Source organism: Bidens hawaiensis, unplaced genomic scaffold (genome assembly GCF_021521415.1).
Source record: "Bidens hawaiensis isolate Kalapana, Puna unplaced genomic scaffold, B.hawaiensis_p1.1 tig00000055_1, whole genome shotgun sequence".
Taxonomy (NCBI): domain Eukaryota; kingdom Viridiplantae; phylum Streptophyta; class Magnoliopsida; order Asterales; family Asteraceae; genus Bidens; species Bidens hawaiensis.
In genome coordinates, this window is record NW_027491016.1 from 5,089,179 (window position 1) to 5,107,196 (window position 18,018).

Consider the following 18,018-nt stretch of genomic DNA (forward strand, 5'->3'; position numbering starts at 1 on the left):
GTGAGCTACTCATACTTGCCATTTTTAAGTGACAAAAGAAAGCCATCTTATTGTGAACTTGGTTCTTAGTTATAACATTTCTTGTAGGTTTTGACTAGCATTATTGGAGCTAAAATTTGGTGTTGATACTCTTGGAGAAGTAGGGCTGGGCTGTAAACGAACCGAACGAACACGAACACGAACAAGGCCTTGTTCTGTTAGGTCCTGTTTTGTATATTTAGTCTTTTGTATTGGTTTATATGTTGTTGGGCTTGCAAAGTCTATTTTGTATGTATTTGGACCCGAGGCTATTGTAAACAAGCCCATTGGGCACATAATAAATATAAACCTTCTCATGCATACTCTTCTATAAATAGGAAGCATGCCATGAGAAGTAAGAATCCTTCTGCCAAAAACTCTTATCTTTCTCTCTTGTTCTCTCTCTCTCACTCTCACCTCCCTTAGCCGAAAATAACACTCAAGATCCGAGACCAAAGGTGATTCGATGTGATATTCCGCTAGCACCGGGTTTGGTTGATCCAACAATAGTTGTTAGATCCACCCGCGTTGGGACCTACATGTTCATGTTCGTTCGTTAAGAAAATAATGTGTTCACTAACGGTTCACGAACATTTACTGAACGAGATTTTATGTTCGTGTTCGTTCATTAAGGAAATTAATGTGTCCACGAACGGTTCACGAACACAAATAAAATTGACAGAGCCTAGAGATTATGACCGATGTATTCATCAATGTGAATAATGAAAGCCTGTAAACGAATCGAATGAACATGAATAAGGGCATATTCGTGTACGTTCATTTAACTTTAAAAGAACACGGACACTTAATCGAACAAATATTTATGTTCATGCTCTTTTATTTAAAAATAGATATTTGTGTTCGTTTGTTTAAAATCTAAACAAACATAACTGAACAAAGATAAACGAACATGTATGAACAAATGTAAACGAACTTAAATGAACACAAATTAACAAATATAAAACCTTTAAATAGATGACTTATCAAGATAATATTTAATTGTTTTCTATTAATACATAAACTAACGTAAATAAATAGACATAAACAAACATAAACGAACGTTCATGAACATAAATGAATGAACGGAAAATGTGTTAATGTTCGTTCGTTTAATTAAATGAACACAAATTTTTTGTTCATGTTCGTTCGCTTATTAAATAAACGAACATAAACGAATTTTCCGCCGAACGATTTACGAATATTTCACAAACGTTCGGATCATTTACAGGCCTATGGAGAAGTAAATGATTGGTCATGATTGGTCTTTTGGTCATCTTGATGTAGAAACGCCGCATGGAGAGAGTGCCACGCATCTGGTCCAATTTGTAAATGCTTAACCACCACAAATGAAAAAAATCACTTCTTATTCATTCAGTGGAAGTGTGGAACCATTTCTCTTGGAACTCCATTGAAAATTCTTTCCAATCTCTAAATATATACATATATTTTTTCCAAAGATCTGAACCCTTTCATTCGTGTTTGAAAAACTCCTTTTCAGCTGTTTCCACACAGTGACATTTAAATCATCCATGCTGTAAAATGTAAATACCTTCTCATACATGTGATTGTGACCTTCCGCACAATTATATTATGGTATAATAATCTGTTAAAAGTCATCCGTAACACCCTGCCCACTCTAGCGCTGACGTGACACCTGTAAAAGGTCAGAATTTAATGTACCATTTTCATTAATGATAAAACATTACATTTTTTTAAAAAATAAATACAAAAATTGAATATAAAACATAATTTAATCATTCTTTTTATGAAATTCTTGATCCTTAAGTTTTTCTCTTGAGCCATCGATCAAATCCTTCCCGATAGCCCTGCTACCTGACATACACATAAAAAAATATGCACGTCTGAGTAAAATTTACTCACAAAAACAACCATATCAATAATGCAATGCCCTATTAAATAGCTATCAATCAATATATATACATACACATTCAATAATTCACATTCACTTGGTAAAAATAAACACAAATAAACATATTCACTTGGTCACATACGCTTTTTCAACGCGTCACCTTTCGGTGCTTCGCAATCACTTTTCAGCACGTCACCTTTTGGTGCGACGCAATCTTGTTCAATGCGTCCATAAATCAATAGATCTATATATAACTATTTATATATACAATAAATACACTCTGTTCACATAAGCAATTTAAAATACAAATTAAAATTCCATATTACGAAGTAATGGAAACCCAATCTGTACACATAAGTTGTTAAGAAGTCTAAACCTGAATGACAAGTAGCGATAGATGAAATAAAGAATCCTTGAGCGAGAAGTAAATATTGCGATAAAAGCCTATAATATTTTCGAAATAAAGAGCTTAATTCCCTTTCTTTTTATAATCTCATCGTTAAAAGAAAATTCACTAAATTCACACATGTCTATTTAATAAAAACTGTATTAATACTTTGTTGTAAATAAATAAATGAATTTATAGTTCAATCCCAAACTGACAACTCAGAAGCTACTTGATTTCACTCAGGGATTTTATGAAGTAATTTAATAATAATAATAATAATAATAATAATAAAAAAGAAAAAGAAAAATAGGGGAGATAAAAGGAATGCATATTAAGTGATTAACATATTATCATCTTCAAAAACACAGTAGCCTCGTATAACATAATTTCAGTTATAAAATTCGCATTGGAATTGCCATTAATAGTAAAGAAATTAGCGCTTTTATTATGTATACGAAAATGAGCAGAATCATATAAATATTTACCTCGATAGGTGCTCGAACAGATGGCATGCAGAGCTTGGCCGGAGAATGTGTAATCGTACAAAGACGATAACACGAAAAGAAAATGAAAAGAAGAAGAGAGAATTTAATCGCTCCAGAATAAAAAATTACATACAAATGAAACAAACAAAGTATATATACAACATATGCGCTTACACCCTTCCCCCTTAAGTTAGAGGTTGAGAAAACCCCAACTTGTGCAAAAGCTCATGAAAATAAGGTCCTGGTAAGCTCTTAGTAAATAGATAGGCAAGCTGGTCCATTGTCTTCGTATGTATCAGATTGACGAGACCTTCTTGTAATTTCTCGCGAACAAAATGGCAATCAATCTCTATATGCTTGGTTCGCTCATGGAAGACAGGGTTCTTGGCAATATAAATTGCAGCTTGACTATCACATTTGAGGTTACCCGGAGTGATATCAGGGACATGAAACTCAGTAAGAAGTCTTGTTAACCATGCAAGCTCAGCAGTAACACGGCGAAGCGATCGATACTTAGCTTCAGCAGAACTTAAAGAAACAGTGGGTTGTTTCTTGGATTTCCAAGAGATTGGAGAAGCTCCGAGAGAAATATAAAACCCACTGACCAATCGTCAAGTATTGGGAAAAGCCACCCAATCTGAATCATAGAAAGCTCCTAAGTCAAAAAAAAGGATTATTGTTAAAAAATAGTCCTTGAGATACAGTTCCTTTGACATAAGAAAGAGTGTGAAGAGCAGCCATCCAATGTGGGAGCCGTGGATCTTGCATAAACTGACTTAAAAACCGAACAACAAAAGCAATATTAGGTCTTGTGTGAGTAAGATAATTGAGTTTACAAACAAGTTTCCTGTATTGTAAAGGTTCAACAATAGCAAGACCTTCATGAGCTTTTAGCTGTAAATGATGAGTTAATGCAGAACTGGTGATAGGGAGATTGAAAGTGTCAAATTCTGAAAGCATGTCTTTGGCAAATTTACATTGACACATGATAACACCTTTAGTTGTATAAATAACCTCCATCCTCAAAAAATATTTGAGTGTCCCCAGATCTTTAATCTTGAAAGAAGAATCCAGAAAAGATTTAAGATCATTGATCTCTTCCAAATTGTTTCCGGTTACCAAAATGTCATCAACATATACAATGACATAAACGACAGAGGAGCCCATGGATTTGGAAAATAAAGAGTGATCATTCTGAGAACTCATATACCCTTTTGTCTTCAAAGTGGATGACAATTTTCCATACCATTGTCGAGAAGCCTGTTTTAAACCATATAAGGATTTCTGAAGTTTAAGCACTTGATGATTTGGAAGCTCCATACTAGGCGGTGGTAGCATATAAATGTCTTCATCTAAATCTCCATTAAGAAAAGCATTATTAACATCAAGTTGAAAAGGTGGCCAACTTCGTTTGGTAGCAGTAGCACAAGACTTTGAATGGTGGTCATTTTAGCAAAAGGAGAAAAAGTTTCATTATAATCAATCCCCTCCTTTTGAGTATCTCCTCTTACCACCAATCGTGCTTTACAACGTTCAACCGTGCCATCTGCTCGGTGTTTGACTTTAAACACCCATTTGCTTTCAAAGGTCTTCTTCCCAAGTATTAGTATTTCAAGAGCCTGAAACTCTGCTTTCATGGCATCTTGCCAGGTAGGAATAGTTGCGGCTTCTTTATACGAAGTGGGCTCATGTAAATTAGATATTGCTGTGGTGAGAGATTGACTGTAAGGAAGGAGTTGAGAAGAAGGACAATACACAGAAGAGGAGTTTGAATTATTAACAATACGAAAGCAATGGTGAGAAGAATCAGAGTGATGACAGACATAATCATTCAAATAAGAAAGGGGAACAGAAGTTCTGGATAACCTTCTAACAGAAGGATCATTATAAGGAGGAATAGGAGTATCAGAAGCGGTAGAAGAATGAGGAATGGAATCGGGAATAGGATTAGAAACGGAAGCAGGAGAAGGATCATCAAAAAACTGATTGATGATGTCAATAGATGGAAAAACAAAACTGTCTTTAGATTTGGTGATTGAAGGGAATAAAGCTTCAAAGAAAACAACATCTCTTGATATGATGACCTTATTTGTGTCAAGATCATATAATCTATAAGCCTTTTTACCAAGAGGATATCCCAGAAACACAAGGAATAACCCTTGGTTTGAATTTTTTGTGTCCATGATTCAAAGTGGAAGCGTAAGCAAGACAACTAAAAGACTTCATGTGAGCATAAGAGGGAAGTCTTCCTGTTAAAACCTCATATGGGGTTTTATTGTTAAGAATTTCAATGGGAAATCGATTGATCAAATGTGTTGCAGTTAAAACACAATCACCCCAAAACTGAACAGGAAGTTTAGATTGAAACATTAGAGCTCTAGAGGTCTCAAGCAAATGTTTATGTTTTCATTCAACAATACCATTTTGTTGAGGGACAGCGACATAAGTAGTCTGATGAATAATGCCTTTACTCAATAATTAAGCATGTTGAACTAATCCAGTACCTAGTTCAAAAGCATTATCACACCGAATGCATTTTACCGTGGTTCCAAATTGATTGCTAACCATTTCAATGAAAGATTAAAGAATGGGAAACACATTTCTTTTAGTGATAAGCAAATGTGTCCAAGTGGCTCTGCTATAATCATCCACAATGGTTAAAAAATATCTAAAACCATTATAAGTAGCTGTATGATAAGGCTCCCAAACATCAATATGAATCAGCTCAAAAATTTTGCTAGTTGAGGTAGAGCTAATTGGAAATGGCAATTTATGTTGTCTTGCCTTAGGACAAATATCACAATGATCAATAGATTTGAAAGAAGTAGTAGAAATGAAAGGTAATTGTTTCAATTTGTAAACTGGCAAATGCCCTAGACGATTATGCCAAGTTTCAACGGTAACAACAGAATTACAAGCTTTATTGAAAAGAAAAGAACAATCAGCAAAATTCTTGGTTGCTTCAAGAAGATAAAGACCATTTAGCATTTCACCAAGAACAAAAGGGCTCTTCAGAAAAGGGGCCTGCAAAACACAATTGTTTTTAGAGAAAAGAATGGTACCATCAGTGTTAGAACATAATCTTGAAATAGAAAGAAGATTATTTCTAAAATGTGGTACTAAAAGAACTTTGGACAAAGAAAGTTTATCAGTAAAAGGAACAATCCCATACTGATGAATAGTAACACTGATGCCATTAAGAAGAGTGATAAAAATAGGATTTTGTAGAAAAGAAACGCTTGAAAACAAATTTCGATCATGACACATATGATCATTTGCACCAGTGTCAATGATCCATTTGGAAGAAAATTTGGAAGAATTGCAAGACATTATGCCTTGGTAAGAGTCATGATTGATGGTTGTAGCGTTGGTAGCAGCAGCATAAGTATTAGAGGGCCCAGGTTGAAGTTTGTTTTGCTGCAACAAAACCATCAAGTCATTATACTGTTGCTGAGTGATTCCTTGCTGATCAGACTAATTGTGATCACCTTTTCCTTGATCCTTAGCAAGGTTAGCAAACTTCTTTCCTTTATTGAATTTGAAATCTTTTGGAAATCCAATCAACTTATAACATTTGCTCAGTGAATGCCCATTCCGTTTACAGTGAGTACACACTAAATTTCTTTTATTTTCTCCAGTTCCATCACTAACAGGTCCTCTAGTATTAACATGCATAGAAGCAGAGGATGCGGTGAAATCAATGGTGGTGGCGTGAATTTCCTTCTGTTTGTCATCTTGTATCAAGATCCCATAAGCATAATCGATAGAAGGAAAGGGTTGGGTCATCAGAATATTGCTTCTGATCATGTCATAGCTTGGATTCAGTCCAACAAGGAACTGAATTAGCCTTTGATCCTCCTTTCTTTTGGCAAAGGCATGAGCAGCCCCACACATGCTAGAAGGAATGGAGTTGACAACATTCAATTCGTCCCAATTGGATTTCATTTTAGCAAAATAAGTAGCAATATCACTACTTTCTTGGGAGATTTGATAGAGATTCTTTTGAAGTTGATAAACTCTAGCACCGCTTACTTGGCCATATCTAGAGTTAAGCTCATTCCAAAGATTTTGAGTTGCTTCTGCATACAAAACACTATCACAAACATCATGATTAAGAGTGTTGAGAATCCAAGATATCACCATATCATTGCACCTTTGCCATAGGGCAAGATGTGTTTGATTAGCTGGCATAGGGACAGTGTTATTAATGAACCCGAGTTTGTTCTTAGCAGAAAGAGCAATAGACATTGCTCGTTTCCAAGCTCCATAACCATTTCTGTCGAATAATTTTGAGACCAGAATCATGCCAGGGTGATCAGACGGATGAAGATAAAGAGGATTTGAAGAATCAATGGTAATGTGAGGGATTTCCATTTAGGAGAGCACGGAAAAACGAACTAAAACGATAGAAAAGATCTTATGTGCTGATCAAGCTTGAAAGGCACTTATGCGCCACAGAATATATGCGACGTATAAGTGATTAGAAGACTTATGCGCGACTTATGCGGCTTATATGTTCAAGAAAGAAGAACTGATCAAAAATTGATGAAAATGAAAAAGAAAATCTCCTTGAGAAAAGGTTTAGGAACAAGAAAAGAGCAATCCGAGAGATTTAGAGAAAATTTTAACGGTGAAAACTCTGAAAATTATGAAAAAGAGATGAAAAAAACACATTTAATGGAAGGTACAAGATGAAAACCAGTTGAAATAGAAGAACAAGATGGAGAATATGATCAAAAGATCAAGAAACAAGAGAAAACAACGGAATAAAAGAGAAAACCGGAGAAAAGATTAAAAAATCCGGTTCAAAACGAAGAGCAGGCCTTAATATCCATACTCTGATACCATGTAATCGCACAAAGACGATAACACAAAAAGAAAATGAAAAGAAGAAGAGAGAGAATTTTATTGCTCCAAAATAAAAAATTACTTACAAATGAAACAAACAAAGTATATATACAACAACATATGCGGCGCATATGTTGTGGTGTATGATATATGCGCCGCATAATAAAGGCGGCGCATATTTTGATGATCAAAACATATGTGCTTCACACATATGCGCTCACAAAATGAGCGGTGTAAGGCCCCGTTACCGGTAGCCCTACTTTCGTGTTGGATTTACTCATAAACACAGTTCTAAATATCAGAGTTAATTAAAATATTTACGCGGAATATAAAACTTTCATAAAACTTTACATAATTCATAACTTGTCTCAAAACATCCTTTGTCTTTCAACATTAAAGCATTAAAATTAAAACATCATAAGTCTTCAGATGCCAGATTCTTGTTCAGTGCCATGTGTCTCCTCAAGCGAGCTGCCTCATCCTACTCACCTGCGTGCATACTAAAAGTCAGCTACGCTTAGTGAGTTCTAGTTAATCACATAATCATACAATACATTCTTACCTTTCATACTTAATCTCTTAACTTTCTTTCATATACACCGAAGTGCTTTTACTTTCATTTTTACTTTCATACTTTCTTTACATACATAATCATACGTTCATTTTTACCTTCATACTTTCCTTACATACATAATCATACTTTCTAAAGAGCCTTTCGCCCTATAACCTCACAGATATTATAAGGGTCTGGTCCCTAGTTTTCGAATATTAGAAGGGCTCGATTCCCTAACATTACAGATATTATAAGGGTCTGGTCCCTATCATCACAGATATTATAAGGGTCTGGTCCCTAGTTTTCGAATATTAGAAGGGTTCGATTCCCTAACATCACAGATATTATAAGGGTCTGGTCCCTATCATCACAGATATTATAAGGGTCTGGTCCCTAGTTTTCGAATATTAGAAGGGTTCGATTCCCTCTTCGTTACCATACAACCATACATCTTACCTCGAGTATTAGTAGGGCTCGGTACCCTTTTCGTAACCATACAACCATACATCATACCTCGAGTATTATTAGGGCTCGGTACCATTTTCGTAACCATACATTATCATTTCTTTCTTCTATTATCTCTATCATGTTCATACACATAAACATACATAACATACTTACCTTATACATAGCGTTACAACCTGACAGTACGTGCAATATCCGAAGATCGTTCACGTACTATCAAGCAATCATTCATACATTTCACATTATCCACATAAGGCATACACTTATCTCTTAGGATAAGTGTATTAACAAACATATTGAGTATGCACACAGCCCCGAAAACGTAACACATAAATGGGGCTAGAAACTCACCTGAACACGGTTACGTTCTCCGTTGATCGTAATCCCTTTCTTCAGTTGTGCACGGCTGACTGTATAACAAGTATACATATCAATTTAACTATCACTACTTATAACATCTTTCTAGTCTTAATTACTACCCACAACGAACGGGGGTCCGGGGGCAGCGCCCATGGCAGCGGGGTCTAGGGGCGGCAGCCCCTAGCAGGGTCCAAGGGGCAGAGCCCCTGGCTGGGGTCGAGCTGCCAGGTCAGCTTGGAAAAATTTTATTTCCATTAACTGTCTTAACACATTTTTCATTAGATTTTTAATTTATTTTCTAATCGAACTTGACTTTAGGCGAAGTTAACCTTAGGCGAACTTAGCTTTAGGCGAAGTTACCAGCTAGGCGAACTTAGCTTTACAGCGAAGTTGCCATCAGGCGAACTTGGCTTCAGGCGAAGTTGTCATCAGGCGAACTTGGCCTCAGGCGAAGCTACCAGTTAGGCGAACTTAACTTTACAGCGAAGTTGCCATCAGGCGAACTTGGCTTCAGGCGAAGTTGTCATCAGGCGAACTTGGCCTCAGGCGAAGTTACCAGTTAGGCGAACTTAACTTTACAGCGAAGTTGCCATCAGGCGAACTTAGCTTGCAGGCGAAGTTCATCAGGCGAACTTAGCTTGCAGGCGAAGTTCGTCGCTTTGAAGGCGAAGTTGCCCAGATGAAGGCGAAGTTGCCCAGACAGCCACTGTTTTAGTTTCTGATCGACATTTCGAGCGATTTTAACACCCTTGCTATGGTTCAATATCACCCACTACGCTACCCGACCATTTTTGGTCGTTTATACACTAAAAAGCTTGGATCTTTAAACTTCAAAGATCAAGAATCATACCTTTTTGGGCTTGTTTGGATCTCGTTTACTTTCTTAATCACAACCAACCGCTCTCTCTCTCTCTCGGACCTCGCTCTCCCTCTCCTCGGCTGCCGCCGGCGGTTGTAGATGGTGTGTATGTTTTGGAGTGTTTTTAGGAAAATGATGGAAATGAAGATACTTTGGGGTTTTGGTGGTATTTATATCCCTGAAATCCCATTCTCATTTAACCCATCTCAATTAATCCAAGTCCAAGACCCGCTCCTTACCCGATATTAATTAATTACGCGAAATCACTAAACATAACTTCTTTTATTCATCATTAAAATTTTAGGATGTTACAAGCGGCGACGGCGGCGGTGGTTTAACTCAATGACTGAGGGCGATTTCGGGTGAGGGAAAGGGGTAGCAGCTGAGGCGTGTTACAAATGAGCGGACCTGTATGTCCTTATAGGGTTTTCCAACGTGTAGCTCAAGTCGATGAATCTAAAAAATATTTGGGTTCTATGATTATATCCCGTATTAACTCGATTATTGACAGTTATAAACACGGGATTTGAGAATCACGTTTTGCGTACGAGTTAGAAAGTTTATTGGCTTGATTTGGGTTTGATTCGAGTTCGTCGGAAAATGAAAAGCCCGGAATTCTCGTTGGATAATAAGAATGAAGATACGTTCATGAAATGCAAATTAGAGTGGAAGTTTCATTCTGGCCCCCAAACTTTGAACACTTTACAATAGCATTAAAACCCTAATTCAACAATTAAATTTCGTAACCTAAAAACGTTTTCGATATTAAATAACTCATGAAACATTAAATTTTAGGTTTTTGACATGACCGGGATATTACAATTATTATCCACTAAAAGATTTTTTGTCCCAAAATTTAACAAAATTATATATTGATCCTCAAATACCAAATCATAGACAAAATGGATTCTTATTAAGAAGAACAAAATGAGGTTCATTCAGCTATGAAAAGATTCAAATATAGAAAACACAAAGTCTTGAGAATTAAACGACAAGAAGTGCAACTAAGAAAATGCTTCAATCCTTCACGGTTGTCAACCAATATCATCAGCCATGATGCTTATATTTTTCTGCAAGCGATGTTGGTTTGTTGTCGGCAGTTAGGGTGAACACCCTTCCGCTGGCAGTATATGGTATGGCATTTGCGCCGGTAGCAGGTTTCACAATATTCTTTCCATTGGTTTTCTCTATGAATGGACAATCCTGAATCAAGTGTCCAGGTTGTTTACATTTATAACATCCTCTGGTGAGTTTGAGGCATAAACCTGGATGAATCTTCCTGCAAGTTTTGCAAGGCGGAAATGGGTCTCGAATTTGTGGAACAACGGCCCTATCATTACGCGAATACCGAAAAGAACTTGCATTCTGGTTATTAGAGTTACGGTTTGAGTTCGATTTGTGACTGGTAGAATATGGAGTTTAGGTGGAAGTTTGCCCAACATTCATAGCAAGATTCTTTAAGAGGTTCCCGTCTTACTGAAGCTTCATAGATTTGTTTGCAATCTCTACGTTTGAGACTGCATTTGCCACTTTAGTAATGTCAACTCTTGGTTTACAATAAGCCACTTAATCCTTTCACATAATACCCATTTCAATTTCCCTGCCACTTCTTTTGGAGTTCCGATAGGTCCAGCAAAACTGGTCAATATTGTGAAATGTTCCATGAATTCAGTCATTGGTTTGTCTTCCCTTTGTTTAATGGAAGCAAACTCACGGATGTATTCCTCCCTAAAAGCGATTGGGAAGAACTGTTGGAAGAACAAAGCTTTAAAATTATCCCATGGCAGCAACAAACTTATCACCTCCTCTAGCATGCTTAAAAGAACTCCACCAAGACCTTAAGTTATCCTCAAGCTTATAAGCATCCAATCTCGTTTTGAACTCATCATTGGCACCCAAAACTTCAAAAATATTCTCTCTGTCAGAAATCCAATTATGTGCGTCAATTGGTGTCTTTGCAAAGCTAAAAGACTTAGGGTGCTGCTTTTGGAATCTAGAAAGCCATTTGTGAATGTCAACAATGGATGACATCAATGGTTCCTTTTTTGGCCTTATGCGGAGAATGGGGAGGTGTCGGGTCTTGGGGAGGAGTCAGCGAACGAGGCGGTGTTGGGAATCGAGGATTTGGGGATCGGGGAGGATTTCAAAACGAAGTGGTGTAGGAGATCGGGAAGGAGCTTCACGATACCAGTAATCTCTTTCTCCCCGCATCTCTTGTCTGACAATTTACATTAGGTTAGGGAGTAGCTCGGTCTACATTCATTGAGAAATGGTCTCCATAAGGTTACGGAGTAGTCCATTGATTGCATGCTAGACTGCATTGTTAATGGTACGACATCGGGAAGGTTTACTTGGTCACGACGGCCGGATCTTCTAATTGGAGGCATCTAAAAGAAAAGACGATTTAATAACAAGAAACTTCCAACGCTGTATCCGCTCGACGAATTGCGGATATGAAACAAAATACGACAACTAATGGAAGAGATCTTGATCGGCGCTTTACCCATTACCTCACAGGTTTTATTTTTAAAAAAATGTTTTCAACAGAAAACGAGCCTGAGCTTTGATACCATAACTGTAACGCCCCGTCGCGCTAGGGCTGACATGTCACATATACAGTAGGTCAGAATTCAATTCACCATTTTCATTAATGATAAAACATTATTTTTTTAAAAAATAAATAGAAAAATTGGAAAAACATCATTTGATAATTCTTTTTATGAAATTTTCGATCCTTAAGTTTTTTCCTTGAGCCATCGATTAGATCCTTCCAGATAGCCATGCTACCTGACGTACACATAAACAAAATATGCGCGCCTGAGTAAAATTTACTCAGTGGAACAACAACTATATCGATAATGCAATATCCTATTAAATAGCTATCAATCAATATATACATATACATTCACTTGGTCACATTCACTTGGTCACATTCACATGGTCAATTCGTCACATTCACTTGGTAAAAATAAACACACTCACTTGGTCACATACACTTTTTCAACGCGTCATCTTTCCGTGCGTCGCAATCACTTTTTCAGCGCACCATCTTTTGATGCGACACAATCAATTGTTCAATGCGTCAATAATTCAATAGATCTATATAAATATTTATATATACAATAAATACACTTTGTTCATTTCTGTTTATATATTAATTATGATTTTTTTAATTATTTTTTGAGGAGTTTTTTGTGTGGCCGCAAATCCTTCTCACCATTCTCATTTTTGTCTCGCTTTCCATTTAAATTTTACCCTGTTATTAAATATATGTGTGTGTGTGTATATATATATATATGTATATGGGTGAGTATCACTACGGAACTCTTAAATTATTTATATATATATAGATATAAATAAAATTTATTATATTTAACTTAATTTATAGTTAGTATTTGTTATTAAATAACTTTTTTTATAAAATTTGTTATATTTATAACTTAATAATAGTCTGTTTCACACTCAACATCCTACTTTAATCGATATATGACGCTCGAGCTTTCAGTTTAGGCTTAAATTTGGGCTCAAGTTGAATTTAGCCATGTTTGATTCAAGCTTTTAACAAGATACTCTTAGAAGTTTAAGAATACTCAAATGTTCAATAGACTTTACATTAATTTTGTGAGCAATTTCAATCGCACTTGTGATTGAAACGTAAATGATTTAATGTTGTGACTTTTTCCGTGCCTATACAATTTCGGTTTTCAACTGTTGATTTCGAAAATTTGCCTGTCATTGTTGGATGGATTAGCCGGAAGTCGGATGGATTTCTAACGTGTGATTTCAAACCTTTGCCTTCAACGAACTGGTGTATACACTCTATAGCATAATAAAGTCGTAAAAAGGAAACTTACACACCACACTAAGCCTATAAGGGTAAAACGAACTGTACCAAATGCACTTTTCTTTCTAACGAGGCAAACAACACAACCGAGTCTTCGAATCAACATATGTATAAAAACTCAAAAGACCTTATAATCAATCATCTACAGGCTTAGTCAAAATAGAAAATGACACTATGATGAAATCTGATCCGTGCTATAAGTTATCACGTAATAGGACATTTTTTCGAAAGTTTTGAATAACTATATATATATGAGAGTTAATCATGTCTTTTAAATTCTTCTCCATTCAATGACCTCCAACACTTTTGAATACTTTACCATTACGATACAATCTCTACGGGTAACGCAGACTCGTATACCCTCTCCCCGGCCTTCCTAGCCTGTATCCACAATAAAACAGCTAACAATTAGATATGCGTGTATATCTTGCTCGATAATTAAAGTTGGGAATAAGTTAAGAGCCTAGCAGGTGAAAAGTAACTAATAAAAATGGGTTAAACCAAAAATCGACTGAAAAGTGTTACCTCAGCATCCCAGTTTGTACGTATGGTAACGATCGACAACGAGATCACTTGGACCATCAATGCCGCAATAATCCCGAACCATAATCCCTGAATCATCATATTATAACTTAAGGTTAGTACTTAGTACACATTTCCCCTTGGTAATGATGACTAAATTTGAAATGAAAAATTTAATATACAAAAATAAAATATGTAATTATACCCTTCCTCCAACTTGCAACACAAAGGCCAGTAAAACGGCACAAGGTAAGCCAACAAGGTAGTATGAGCCAAGGTTAATATATGCACCAATCTTCTGGGAACCACATCCTCGTACAACACCTGAAAGAACACACTGAATACCGTCCATGAAGTTAGATACTGAAAGAATTGGCGTCATGGCTGCTATATATTCCACAACTTCAACTTCGTTGCTATACGCGTATCCCCAAATATTATGAATCAGCATTAAAATTGATCCCACCGAAATTCCTAAAATAACGACTACTACTAGCATAACCATGACAGATAGCCGTGCAGTGCGTGGATGCCCAGCTCCCAGCTCATTTGAGACCCGCGTGCTATGCAAATTACCATAAAATACTTCAAAATTTAACACACGATTTAAAAAAATACTTAGTGGATTCAAATGTTGCTTAAAAGTATAATAATATACAGCATATATACCTCACAGCACCACTTAGTCCAAAGGGAATCATCCACATAACTCCTGCAGTATTAAGGCTGGAAAAACATCGAATTAGATATGCTTTTATGCAATATAAGGTTTGAAAAAAAACATCCTATCTTACGAAAATATATAATTATAAACTTAAGTTTTAAAAGATTAATGTTTTATCTATATGACTAGATAGTCAATTTACCATATGGAAAGCACCGATGTCTCCAACTTAGGATTTGGAAGAAGTCCAGAAAGCAGAACAATCATCTCAAATGACCACATCTCCAAGCTGCATACATAAATTTTAATCACTTGGAATTAAATTATTTTAGTGCTTCTATACGATCCGGTTTACTCTTGTACAGGGCCGTCCCCAGAGTTCGCGTGCCCCGGCCAAACCAAAAAAATATGCCCCCCTTAAGCATTAACGTACGAAATAATGTAAACAATTTTTTTAAACGACGATTAAATATATGGCAATAAACATAACAATTACAAAATAATTGTATTAGAATGAGTTTATGACATACTGAATAAGCTAATAGCTAACCGAGGATTTTGAAGCTCACATAATTCATTCTTGATAGCAATTTGGTGAATCAACTCATCGTAGTTTATACTCTCTAATATTCTGTTCTCATAGCTATGATCACCAACTCGCTAAGTCTTTCTTGGGGTATTGTGGATCGTAAATATGAATTCAATAACTACAATTTCAAAAAACTTCTTTCTGCAGATGCTACCGTGACTGTTGGTGTTCGAAGTCGACGTTGTTGTTATCCCGCTTATTCATTTCATTTTTTCTATTTATTTACCTTTTATTGATTAATAAAAAGTAACGGGCCTCTTTTAATTTTTAATGAGCTATAAGTCTTTAGTTAATTTCAAAAAATTAGGTCTAAAAAGTGTGTGAGTATTATAAAAATAGTGGGATTATAAGTGTTCGGGTATTCTATATATATAACACTGGAAATTTTTAAAAATTTTTGTGCCCCTGAAAAAAATGTGTCTTGGCTGGTCGCCCACATTGCTCGGCCTTAGAGTCAGCCCTGCTCTTGTATATAGTTAAACTGGCTATATGGGCCGCATTCATGCTACAACTTACGTACATGATTGAAAAGAATAAGCCGTAAACGTATGGCTCGTGCATGGGTTTCAAGTCACATTGACGCTGAATCTTTTGGTGGGACGGGGGTGTGGGGGGTGGTTGGGCTGGTCATGAACAAAACTAAATATCTGTTCATTTAACAATACTGTGAGGTGATAGGGGAACTCTGATGGGCCCACTTAAGTACTCATATTCATGCTACAATTTTGTGACACACAATAATATATGTTTAAGAATAATGATTAGCTAATTAATCACTGTTTTCTTTGACTCAATCCAAATTTTGACAGGGACCCAAATTTCGCCTCTAATTGATCTTACCCAATTTTACCACCTTTTTTAAAAAGTTTTTGGAACCTTCACTGTTGACACTTGACACCTCAACTAATCCCGCTGGAACAATTTTGACTCGACTAAATAAAATCGATCCCCATTACCTCGAATATTTTGCCACCCCTATAATGGATTGCCTAAGTTTAAATTTGTGTGTGCATAGTAAAATCTTACCATACCATAACAGCTGAAGGTATTGCTAGCTTAATAAAAGCCAGGATATCATGAAAAGCTTCTCTAGAGAACCCTGTCCATGTTTTCTTACAAACTGAAGAAAACTTGACATATAGTGCCAACAAAATCACATTATTCCAATATGATATCGAGTTCGCCAACGCGGCCCCTTTGCTTCCAAGCTCAAGCTTAAATACCAAAATCCAACACACAAGTACATGAATCAAAGTGGCGGTCCTGGAACTCAGCATCATCACAAACACAATATTTTGTGTTTGTAAGAATCTAACAAGGCATTGGAGAAAACCATAGGCAAAAAGACTAGGGAGCATGTACCGAGCATAGACCCCGGCCTCTTCGGCTATGTCAGGGGCTTGACCCACGAATTTAAGGATCGAACCGGTGTTCAACCAGATGACTGCTAGAGGAATACCGACCACCGTAAGAATAACCATTGCTCTTTGCATATATATGCCTAACATATGATACTGTTTTGCTCCATATGACTGTCCACATAGTGTATCTAAAGCACTTGCCATACCCATCTGAATTAATAATCATAAAATAAATACATGCAGTTTAATGATGATAAAGTTTAAAGAGTTTGTTCATAGTGAGAATTAGTTAAGTGCATACAAATAAGCTGAAAGCAGTGACAGAAGCAAAAGAAGTAGCCATGGAAGCACCAGAGAGAGATAACTCTCCAAGATGACCAACAAACATAATTGAAACAAGTTGCAGAGAGTATTGAAGAAGAGCAACACATATGAGAGGCCCTGCAAGCCATAACTGTTTCTTTACTTCCTTAAACACACCACCATCATCATCTTCTTTTAGTAGAGGTATCTTTATATTATGATCCATTTGTTGTGTGTGTGTGTGTGTGTGAGAGAGAGAGAGAGAGAGAGAGAGAGAGAGAGAGAGAGAGATACAGTCAATGATCTGTTCACGAGGAGTGAGAGGGAGATGTGAGGTGATAATTATGTAACACGACAATCAGCAAATGGTTGAAGTGGATTATTTAAATGAGTTTAAAAAGAATATTAGAGTGCGAACAAACAATAAATGGTGATAGAAAATAGTGTGGTGTTGTCGACCCGTAAATGGAAAGATGATATGTTCATGGGTCCTATTTTCATTTTTTTTTCCTATACTGCTTGTTGCTCAAGTAATTTGAATCTTTAGAAAATTATATAAACTAAAAATTGGATTTACGGCTGATTTTAAATGATGGAAAAAAGCGAGAGGAAATAAAATAAGGGAGAGAAGGAAAAAGAAACGACTTTTGAGGTTGTTTGGTCAACTTTTCATTTGTTAAGAGATTTTAATATATTAAAACAAAACTCTTTTTTGTTAAGAGATCGGAAATTATTATATATTATAATTTACAACTTCGATTCTCCTCAGTAAATCACTATTCCTTTTCATGTTATGCTGTGTTTAGAACTAAACACGTGTTTTTCTTTACACATGTTGAGTTACCTTTTTGACAGCTGTTGTTGAAGATGTTTCCTCTTCTCTATCATT

The 18,018-nt window shown here is 36.2% G+C and overlaps 1 protein-coding gene and 1 pseudogene across 2 annotated transcripts; both read right to left on the bottom strand.

Moving 5' to 3' along the window:
- Positions 1–6,235: 6,235 nt before the first annotated feature.
- LOC143539474 (uncharacterized) lies at positions 6,236–7,135 on the bottom strand. Its single transcript, XM_077032803.1, has one exon. It carries the CDS (start codon positions 7,133–7,135, stop codon positions 6,236–6,238), a length of 900 nt encoding a protein of 299 aa, XP_076888918.1.
- A 6,860-nt stretch (positions 7,136–13,995) lies between these two features.
- Positions 13,996–17,484, bottom strand: LOC143532237 (protein DETOXIFICATION 16-like; annotated as a pseudogene). Its single transcript, XR_013135145.1, has 8 exons — positions 17,407–17,484; positions 17,128–17,372; positions 16,492–17,036; positions 15,079–15,210; positions 14,882–14,938; positions 14,418–14,775; positions 14,216–14,302; positions 13,996–14,071 (listed from the first exon to the last, which is right to left on the bottom strand). The product of XR_013135145.1 is annotated as a protein DETOXIFICATION 16-like (transcript).
- Between the last annotated feature and the right edge of the window lie 534 nt (positions 17,485–18,018).